At 43.6% G+C, this 11347-nt stretch overlaps 1 protein-coding gene across 1 annotated transcript; it reads left to right on the forward strand.

Annotated features, from left to right (window-relative positions):
- Window positions 1-261: 261 nt before the first annotated feature.
- LOC119174393 (vesicle transport protein SFT2A) lies at window positions 262-5506 on the forward strand. The gene is made up of 5 exons (XM_037425275.2): window positions 262-482; window positions 567-818; window positions 1098-1133; window positions 3526-3614; window positions 5184-5506. The coding sequence occupies exons 1-5, from the start codon at window positions 411-413 to the stop codon at window positions 5221-5223; spliced, it is 489 nt and encodes a 162-aa protein (XP_037281172.1). The 5' UTR covers window positions 262-410; the 3' UTR covers window positions 5224-5506.
- The last annotated feature ends 5841 nt before the right edge of the window (window positions 5507-11347 follow it).

Consider the following 11347-nt stretch of genomic DNA (forward strand, 5'->3'; position numbering starts at 1 on the left):
GTTGTTCTTGAATGCTGTTTTTGTAGACCCTCAGACGTTCTAAATAATAATTAAATGCAGTGTATTAGAAAACGTACGCGCATAGTTCTGTTTTTTTTTTCCTTCGTCAATAGCACTTTTGAAAGTCACACTGGAAGGCTGCGTCATTACTTTTCTGCTTCAGCAATTACGTGGAGTACTTACATACCTCCACGTTAATGGGTAACTACAACAACTGGAGGTGTAGATAGAGTCGGCTTCAGGTGCTTCTTTCGCTGCATAGGGAGACTTGGTTGCGGTTTAGATAGCGGTTGGGTTCTTACTCGTGCATTACTGTAGTTGTGTAAGGGGCGTAGCGCTTTCTGTTTCCGTTTGCGTATTAATAATGCTGCTGGGCTAAACGCGGCCCTCGATATCGAAACGAACGAACGATGGACAAGTTGAAGAGAGCGCTGAGCGGTGGCGAGGACCGCGGCGATGAAGAGCAAGGCATTGTGACCCAGGTAAGGAGTCGGCATATGCGTGGACACGGCGGCGATCTGTGTAGTTACCAGTGCAGCGTGTGAAATGTTTCCGTACTGTTTTAGATCGTGGACACCTCCACACTGAGCTGGTCGACGCGGGTGAAGGGGTTCGCCATCTGTTTCGTGCTGGGTTTCGTCTTTTCCCTGCTCGGTTCCGTGTTCATGGCGTTCCCGGGAGGCTTGAGGATGTTCGGGGTGTTCTACACACTGGGAAACCTGACAGCGCTGTGCAGTACGCTGTTCCTCATGGGGCCCGCCAACCAAGTCAAGAAGATGTTCGCACCCACGCGAGCCATCGCCACCTGCGTCATGTTGGTAAGTGGCCCTCCAGTCAAGAGCTGATCGAACTCGACACTTTCCTGACAGGTGTCGAAATGCACTTAGAAGCGCTCATGCCCAGTGCGGAGTTGTGTGATTTGAAAGAGTAGCGGCTTTACAAGCCGCGCCCGCGCAGTTTGAAGGCTTCTTGACTAGTGCACCTGTTTTTTTCGAACGAAATAGCGCCGGCATCCTGTCAAGTGTGTGTCTCAAATTTTACAGGCGTTGAGCTTACGACGTACCCTCACCACGCGCTCTGTTATTTTTTTTTTTCAGGCATTTCTGGTGCTCACACTCATGGCCGCATTTTGGGTGAGATACGCTTTTATATTATGCCCGTTTTCAGCGTGGTTTGGCTGTAGAGAGATGATTCACGCGAGAGATTTGACACATATCATCGCTATTGTAGATCTTGGTGTACTTGTATCATTGGCTATGCGCAGTTGTGACAACCAGAGGTTTTTCAGAGAGCAGCATGCTCAAAAAAGGGCATCCCACACCACTAAAGTTTTTACCGCACAGCCTCTAACCAGTCTAATGCCCCGGGAGAACAGGTTACCTTTGATTGCAATAGGGTTATGACTTTATACTAGACTCAACAAAACACCCAACCCCCGTATAGAAACCAGAATTATTTGACCGCATTCGGAGCCAGCGCCAGACAAGACAGCTCAAGAAACATTGTTGTGTTTTTAAAAGCTCAGGATTCAATTCAAAATTTTTGTTTGCGCTCCTACATTCTCTCCTGATGCAAAATAGCCAACCTGAATGTTAACCTGAATGTCTTCTGTAAAGCATTCATCTGTACTGAATCGCAACTAAGAAATCTACTCCCGGGAGATCAGGCTATATCCAAAGTGACTAGTGTGACCTGTGGAATAAATATTACACTATGCTCGGCTGCTGACCCAAAGGTTGTGCGTTTGGTTGCAACAGTGGTGGTTGCGTTTTTGATGGTGAAGTGCTAGAGGCCCACGTACTGTGTAATGTCACTGCACTTTAAGAAACACCACATGGTCTGAATTTCTGGATACCCCTGCTGTGGCGTCTCTCATAAGCATATCATGGTTTTTGGCACATAAAACTCTCAATAATATTATTATTATTAATAAACATTTCAGTGGTCTTAATATTTGAGGTTCAGATAAAATCTGGCATATTATTAATTACTGCAAACTGGCTTATACTTGCTTTTCTTGTTAATGTAGGCTTAATGGGAAAAATTCTGCAATGAATCATAAAAAAAAAAAAATTATCAACTATTTGTAATTTCATAATAGATAACCAGTGTAGTACCTCTGTTTTTTTGTACTCTATTGCTTTTGATGCCGTTTGCAGTTATTTATCTCGTTGTCATAAGGGCGGCTGTTTATCTTGCCACCCAGTTGTCCTGAACTCTGGCTGATTTATATGCTGTATCGTGATATGTTTTCTCATGTCTCCCTTCGAATGGAGGTAGCGAGAAGACTGTGAAGGATTGTCATGTGTCAATTGCGAAGCTCACTAAAGATAATGTAATTGAAAATTGATTATCAGCATGTTATAGGCGAGTTGTATAATTTTTATCTTCAGAGCATGCAAAAAGCATGGTGGTAGACAGAGTAGAGAAGCATTTCCTATGTGAAATTGTAACGAGTGCACTGCTGAAACGAATTGAATACCAAAGAAAGGATTGGAGGCTCCACCGACTGTGCTGCGAACTTTTTTTTTTTTTTTTTCAAGTGTCTACATGTGGGTACACCACCATAAAGCATAAGAGTGGTGGTGTCAGAGGCGGCTTCTGCTACAAAGGTTGCTGCCTGAATTGCTTGCTTATAGTCCCCCATTTTTCTAATGCTTTGTGAAGTTTTATACAGAGGAGGAACCATTTCCTAGTCGAATTTCCTTAAAGGAATTCAACCTTCGTTAAAATTTTTGCAGGAGCATTATTCAATGTTGTGTTTCTAACCTAGGCTGCCTCTTAGAGAAATGTGAATGAGTTAGGGAGATCTTACACCCTTTTCATAATCTGTTAGTGTGCTTCCTTGCACTGCATATTTGCCCAACTAATGGCAGCACGTCCATATCGTACATCCAGTGGAGATAAGGTCCTAATTGCACATGCTTGGGTTTGTTTATTATACGTGTTCATTATCTGCATATTCATGAACACTCAAGTGTTCATGAAAGCGGAGTCTACATTTTCCACACCGTAAGGCAGCCAAACTACACTTGAACACGCTGTTCCCAGTGAGCAACTGGTCACTATTGGATGGGCAAACTGCACAGCAGGGAAGCTGGCTTTACGACTATGAAAAGAGTCTAATCCCCAATGGTAAATGCCAAAACAATTTAATGAAATGCAGTTGTGAGGGAACACGTTTCCTGGGTGCTGTTGTTCGCTCCCTTGTGCCTTTATGGCGTTCTTTGATGGGTTTAATTAAATCTGTTGCTGCTGATCACTCAATCATCAACCAGCTACAATAAAGTTTTACTCTGACAAAGCTTTGTTGTATGTACTTGGCTGTTAACAAGGGCCATGCATGCAGCTCCTAAGAACTGCAACTTCCTCGCCTGTTTCTCCATCGGTTCACCCATAGACGCATTTCTTGTGCATGCAGTTGTAAAAAGATTGCTAAATTGATATGGCGGACTTCAACAAAGGTGCTTTATACGTGTATTTTTGGTGCCTGTAACCTCCGTGGTTCCCGCATTTGTTTTGCAGTGGAAAAACGCATTGCTGACGATCATCTTCTGCATAATCCAGTTTGTAGCCATGACGTGGTACTCCCTGTCATACATTCCGTTTGCTCGGTAAGTACCGCACAAGTGCTGGTACCCCCCTTGCCCCATCATTTTTTTTCTTTTGGCACTTCTGGGAAGCTAAATCGAATGGCAGTTTGCTATACAGTCGGACCCCTTTACAAGAGACACTGATATAAGTGACAACAGTGTGCCTACAGTAAAGTATGGGTTGGTAAGAAAATGCATGTGAGGTACCTTGCTTATAAGAGACATCTCACATAAAAGACAAGAATTGCTGTCCAGAGCATGCCTCTTATAAATGGGTTCAACTGTATTGAAAAAGTCATTAATTGAATCATTCTAGAAAAGGACTTTAGCTAGCTGCCAGACTGTTGTACTATAAACTGTGGTCGTGCTGCAACATCTGAGGAAACACAAATTGGTGCCAAGCTTAAAACCTTTTTTCCTTTGTCTCTTAGAAGACAAAGTAAAAGTACAGGTCATTGTACCTCAGTGATTGTATTGTTGATATATCTACATATCGCAGTACAGCTTAGCAATTATGGTCAGTTACTGTTCAGCTTTGAAACTCGAGTTTGATTTACTGCATTCTGTAGAAAAGAGGAGCAGGGGGAAGAGTGCGAGAATGTGTGCCCTGCAACATTACTGTTCTGCGTTCACACATGCAACAGCGCAATTTGTTTGCTATTGGTCAGAACTTTGGTTCAAGTGTATGTCTGTGTGTGGTAGACTGTACTGTCTGTAAGGAACTTGCAATGAACAAAACTTGGTGTTGACATACTCATAGTTTCACCAGTAGTTATCTCTGCAGTTCTATACTAACAATGAACAATAATGAACAGCTTAATCTGCTCATTGTTGCCTCTTACAATGTTTCTATGACCTTCATTGTTTGTGTGGAAAGTTGAAAAAGCTACATATGAAAGTTTGTCAAAAGTGACAATAAAATCGGTTCCTTAGACTCCTGTCGCACAAAACAACATGTGTGCACTTTGAGGGACTGGACTGCACTTCGCCACTAGTGTCGTGTGCACGTTCTCACTCGGCAATGTTTAGTGACACTCGTTAGAAAGCACACTTGCTGGCGAATGTGTTCACCAAACTTACTTCACAGTGACGAAGTGTCTAGCCTCGGTAGCAGTGGCTTAACAATAAATAAGTCATTATTCGAAGCAGAGTTGAAGAATATTTTGAGTATTATTTTTATTAGAAGTATGTTTATGCATTTAAATGGAAATATCTATTCTGCTATTCTTGTTCTTGGGCAGTTTAGAAACGCTACAAGCACCAGTTGCATGGGTAGCACATGCTGTGTAATGGCTACAGCTATTAGCAATCAAGTTTATTTTAGGGCATGTTTAGTAGTTTCAGCACATTTTTACTCAAGAAATACTGCCTGTAGTAGCAGATATCTGTTGTGGTACCTAACTACCAATTGCCTTTACCATCATTTCCAAAGTACACTTCCCTTTCTCATGCAGAAGTGCAGCCAAAGTGACATTTTGGGGTGCGAGTGCACTCGCTCAAAGTGACACTAAGTTTGCTTGTGTGACTGAGTTGCTGCACACTTAAAAAAAAATGTACCTAATAAAATTCACTGTGTATTCTCCTTCACAGGGATGCCGTCAAGAAGTGCTTCCAATCGTGTATCAGCTGAATCAACAGGTGTCAAGTTGTGCCTTCCCTCTCCAAGTTGTCACACATCCCCACGGGTTGTTGTTTTGTGGTGTGGAGTTGTTTGTGCACATTACCACAATCACCGATTGAAGAGACTTATTTTTGATATGTAACTGTTGTAACTTCAGCCAGGATTGCAGGGACTGTTTTATTATTCAGCCAGGGCCGTTAAGACTGTTGCGTACTATTTCAATTTAGAACAAGTGTGTTGTGCGTTCAGAAAATAAACTAATTGTTGTGCGTGTGCCTACGTGGTGACAAAATGTGGCCGAGTGAGTTGATGTGTGGACACCCCAACATCTCCTTAGAAGCGCGTGTGCAACACTAGCATACGCTACATGGAAAAGTTGCGAAGTTTTTCAAGCTGGAGACACATCTTTCATGGGAAGATGAATATGTGTACTATTATAGTTATTATTAATTGTATGTCTAACAATATTCGTCACATAAACACCTGACCTTCTCCCTAAACGCCTCCACTGCTATTGAGGAGTACAGTCATGAGATTTTGTGACAAAATGACCAATGATAACTACACAACAAAAATTGGTTTTATGCAAACAGATTAAAACTATGCTCATCATACTTCTGTTTCTAGGTGCTAAATGACCAGAATCATCCATGTTGGGCCATTTAAGTCTTGGCTTTAATTTTATTGTAGTATTTCATTGTTTGGCATTTCGTGAAGCCACCTTCAAGTTCTTTATGCAATTAGTAAAATAGGGGAATTCGATTGAACTAAAAAAAAACTGCGTTTTTATTCAGAAAAAAGAGCTCTACTGAGTGAGTGAGTGAGTGAGTGAGTAAAACAACTTTATTCGGTCCACAATAGACGCGAGTAAACTCAGCGTCACCTGGCTAGGCCCACTCGGGGACCATCAGGTTAAACCTGACGGCCCTCGCGCGGGCCCTCTGGACGGCCAGGATTTGGGAGGTCTGGTCCTGGGCCTTAATGAGTCGCTTCATTTCCTCTTGGGTGAAAGGGGGACCGGCAGAGGCGCAGCCCCACAGTACATGCTCGAAGTCCGCATAACCACCACACAGGGGGCAGTCCGGGCTTGGAAACCGTTCAGGGTACATTGTGTGCAGTGCCACAGGGCTCGGGTAAGTGTTTGTTTGTAGCAGTCGGAGAGTAACAGCTTGGGCCCTGCATAGCGAGGAGTGTGGTAGAGACAGCAGTCTTCTTGACAGATAGTGGTGCTTGCATATCTCGTTGTACGAGCAGAGAGGCTCAGGTCGCCCAGGAGATGACGCGTTACCCGGCACACGGTCAGTCAAACCTCGTGCAGCCGAGTGCGCCTCCTCGTTGGGATTGAGCGAGGCACCCTCAATGGTTCCAAGGTGCGCAGGAAACCAGACCAATGAGTGATTTTTGAGGTCTTTGACTTTTTGAATAATCTGTAGGACCTGGGGAGCCACCATGCCCATCTGGAAGGCCTTGATAGCGGCCTTGGAGTCTGAATAAATTGTGTCATGTACACCGTCCGTCAATGCAAGAGCAATGGCAACCTGCTCTGCAACGCTGGAACTAGAAGTGCGGATGGTAGCGCAGCTGATGACTCTGCAATCACAGTCGACGACCACTGAGGAGAAGGCTTCTTCTTGAATGTACGAAGCAGCATCGACGAAGCAGGCTCGATCCTTGTCCAAGCGGGCACTGGCGAGCAGAGATTTACCCCTGGCCCGTCTTCGTGCTTCGTTGTAGGTTGGATACATATTGCGCGGCATCCGCGCAATCTGGATCTACTGAGTGAATAATATTTTTGGTTATTAAGGCTCACTTTTTTTTTCTTACGATAGCAAAATGAATAAAAACTTGTGCTTGTGCAAAATGTAAATTTTAGGTTAGAAGTGAACACTCGCGAATTGTTCAGTTTCAAATTAAGTTGACGTAGTATGTATCGCCTATTACAAAAAAATTAGCATTTGTCATGACCCAAGTGACCTGCACAATGTCCTTTAAAAATTGCAAATGTCATTATTTCTGGTTAAAAGAAAACAACTTTGATTAGTATCAAGGTTTTTCTTTTGATAAAATGCGTGTGACAACCTTTAACATGCGTTTTTAAAATGTACTATACCTAAAGCAAACAAGCCTGGAAAACCTTTTATACTTATGATGACGAATTCCACTCTTACTGCAGGAGCAAGTTTTCTTGCTCCGCAGCCGAGAATCTGCATTTCACTGGTAGATGTGGCAGATTTGGAGCAACCCAGTCAACTTGATAATTGATATGTGGGGTTCAACGTCACAAAACCAGCATATAATTATGAGAGACACCGTACTAAAGGACTCCGGAAATTTCGACCACCTGAGGTTCTTTAACGTGCACCCAAATCTGAGTACACGAGCCTACAGCGTTTTTGCCTTCATAGAAAATGCAGCCGCCACAGCCGGAATTCGACCCGCGACCTGTGCGTCAGCAGCCGAGTAAGTATCTTAGCCACTAGGCGCAACCCAGTCAGCAACGGAACTTCCGTGTGTTCCTTCTTGCAGAAATGAATTTCGCTGAAACTCAAAGAAAGCGTTGCCGTCATTTCCGCTACAGTCGGGCAGCTAGGTTGTCTTCAGCATTTTTTGAGGCAGTGTCTAGTCGCCCTGCGTACATGTTTACATTCTTGAAACGGTGTCGTTCGACTTCTGGACGTGCTGCCGCTGGTTTGCTTCTCGTTTTTTGAGTTCTGCAAGCAGCAGCAGCAGCGAGCACGATGAGCCGTACGTGCTATACGAAATGATGCATAAGGAAATGTTTCCTGGTCCGCCCTGTGCATGGTCAAAGATAATCAGCTACATCGAGAAAGTCTCCGGTACTGGTTTAGTGACGTACAAGCGAACAACTTCCGGAATGACCTCACGCGGGCCATTCACGTGTTCCACTTGCAGATCTCACTCGGCGCAATCCGAGTACTCCCTCCAGGCTTTCGGCGGCCGCTTTGGATCTACCAGTTGAATTCGCCATTAAAAATGGAAGAATAAGTGAGAAGGTATGTTCACACAACCATAAAGTGGGACTCGTGGAAGGGCGGATTCTCCCTGTATAGACAGTGAAACCACCTTTACAGGGGACTACATGTGGACTTGTATGAATTTATTTGTTCATAACATTTTGAAATTTCCAATCAAGTTCAAATGGAAGCGAATTTGAATACTGCAATATTCATTCAAATATTCGATGTGCTAAAATATTTGCCCAAGCCTAGTAGAAAACTTTGACCTGCCTAGAAGTGCATCAATTGTAGAATTAGCACCCGTGACATGAAATAACACACAATGTGATGGTAGAAGGTAAATACCAAGGGTCACAGAAATGTCAGGCTTCAATTAGCATTGAACTGGCTGCTTCTGTAAATTTGTCGCATAAAGTACGACACTAGTGTTTCCTGGTGGCTATGTTTTGAGGTATATGTTTATCATGCTATTCTGTTAAAAAAGACGTATGCATGGCCCTTGCATAAAATACTACAAGGCCTCCATGGCTGTGTTTGTGTCTGGTGTTAAAAAAATCACACAGAACCTCTTTTGGGTGTAGGTAAAGTGATGTGTCAGTGTAGAGTTCTTCTAGAAAGTTGTAGCCCTTCCAAGAAAGTTGTTCTTGGGCAACACTGGCATGCAGTATTGCCTTCACTTGCGAGAGCCTGAAATTGTTCTCTGGAAGGCGTATCTTAGGACTACCGAAACGCATTTGCCAGTAAATAATGTCAGAATTTACCAGCTGTGTACAAATCCTCCGTGTGGCCTCTTAAATCTGGTGTCGCGGGGGGCTTTCAGTCCACTAACATTAAATTCAGTGAAACTTTTCTAGAAATATGTGCGTTGCCATTAAGCAAGTGTGGGTGTGTAGCCTAGAGTTTAGACTCTTTTGGAGCATGGGTTCAAGCTTGGCCCCACCAAGAAAATTTATTTCTATATGATGATTAGTCTTACATGACAAACTGACAACTCAGTCTGCTCAGAAATGTTTTTACATTTTAGTGGATGCACCTCAACGATTTGCTGAAAGCAGTGTTGCTTTGACTGGTCAAGTGTTGGATGCGAACACACTTTCACAGTTCTGTCAAGTTTCGTTGTCATGATCGCATCAGCAGCGACTGCGGTTTCTTCCACAGCGGTTGTGCCAACAACCACACGCACCCTTGACGACAGTGCGTGCGCTGGTCGCACGCACTGCCTATCGAAGCGTGCTCGAAACTTTGAGCACGCTGTTCTCGGCCTTCGTTCAACGGTTTCAGTACTCAAGTTCATATCGCTCGCCACGATTTAGGAAAAGTGTTTGGAACATTTATATTTTGGCTCAGTGGACACTGGAATTTGCCTGGGAAATTTCACGAATTCGTATCTGCAGCAGTTTCGCATCACACAGATCCTACTGTACGCTTAGATGAACACCTCCTAAATTTGTTTATAATGAAACGCGGTGGGTTCCCAAAAAGCCTGGAGCGGATTGACCTGCATTTTTGTTAATTGGGCCAGATCACACACTGAAATTTCTATTTCCACGAGGTTTTCACAACCGTTCAAACTGAGGAATGGTTGAAATCCGGGAGTCTCCCAGATCTTGGCAGGAATGCACAAAAGGCTCGTTTTAGCCTCAAATTCGAAAAGACCCCGCACAGATGACCAAAGCATGCCAGCTGGTCACCTTCGCAACTAAAGAAATAGTCCCACTCATGCACCTCGCAAAGTTGTGCGAGGCAGGGTTACTGGCCGTAGGTCATGGCATCAATCCAGAGAGTGAACGTCCATTGAGGCAAGCTTGTATACATCCGCCATTGAGAAAGTGGTGTTTTTTTACATGTTTTTTACTTTATAAAAAATTTTCTGACAATTTGCCTTTTGTTTTAATGCTCACATGTACTTAACAAAGAAGTGCTTTATAATGTAGACCAACAATATCCAGTTTATTGCTTTATTAACTTTGTCGCACCACTGCATAGTACCACGAACATGGCATCATTTTCTTCATAACTGAACTAGTACAGGCTAAAGCTATTTCTTAGATTGGGTGATTTGATTGATGTGGAATTTTACGTCACAAAACCATATGCTTATGAGGGATGTCGAGTGGAGTGCTCCGGAAATTACGTCCACCTAGGGTTCTTCAACATGAGGTCAAATCGGAGCACGCGGGCCTACAGCATTTTTGCCTCGACCGAAAATACAGCTGCCGCGGTCAAGATTCGATCCCACGACCTGTTGGTCATTCTTAAACTGTATGCATTTGTAATTATTTGACTAGTACCAGCTAACTACTGGCAGCTAACACTTACCTTCCAAATATCAAAACCACTTCTGATCATGAACTGTTGCTTTAGCATGCGAGTGGTTAAAAGAACTAGCAAATAGTTTTGAAAAACCTTAAAGGGATATTAAAGGCAAACAATTGAAGTCAGTGAAAGATCAATGATAAAAAACATCTAACAGGTCAATATTATCAACAGCAGTGCTCTACAAATAGACACCATATGCACCACAAGTGGGACATTTAGTTTTGGAATGATCCCAATGACGTCAGCGAGTCCAAAGTACAATCGATCACTAGTAATCAAACCAGCTGCAAAAAAAAAAGTAGAACCTTCGGTTCAGTACTATTATTAAAATGCTGCTTATCAGTTTGTCTCGCAGAAAAAAAAAAGAACCGCTTGGCATTACCATGGGAAACAGCACGAATGGCTCAAAAGCTTTGTGTCTGCCGAACTCGTTTCACACACACCGTCGTGTCTCAGTGGTAGCTTACGTACTGCTGCGTGTATGTACATTGCATGCTCGCAAAAGCCACTATATAACAGAAAGTGCGACAAAATGCCACGTGGATGCGATATTGCCGGATGCCCAAATGGGGTAAGCCGCTTCAGCTGCACCCAAGAACTGGGTGCAGCAAAACCAACCCTTCACGCTCAAAATGGCAAAGTGCTGCGCCTCGAAGCCAGTACGCAAAACAAATAATCCAAATGCGTGCTCGCTGCCTTTTCGCCTGGGCAGCTTGAGGAAATTTGTAAAGCCACATGCTGCTCTATGTTAACCTCGCGCGTTCTCGGGAGCCCACACTGCCGATTGGCCGAGAGTCAATACAAAATACCGCGAGTTTTTAGGTTTGGCCTGCTCC

Source organism: Rhipicephalus microplus, chromosome 5 (assembly GCF_043290135.1).
Source record: "Rhipicephalus microplus isolate Deutch F79 chromosome 5, USDA_Rmic, whole genome shotgun sequence".
In the NCBI taxonomy this organism is placed as follows: Eukaryota; Metazoa; Arthropoda; class Arachnida; order Ixodida; family Ixodidae; genus Rhipicephalus; species Rhipicephalus microplus.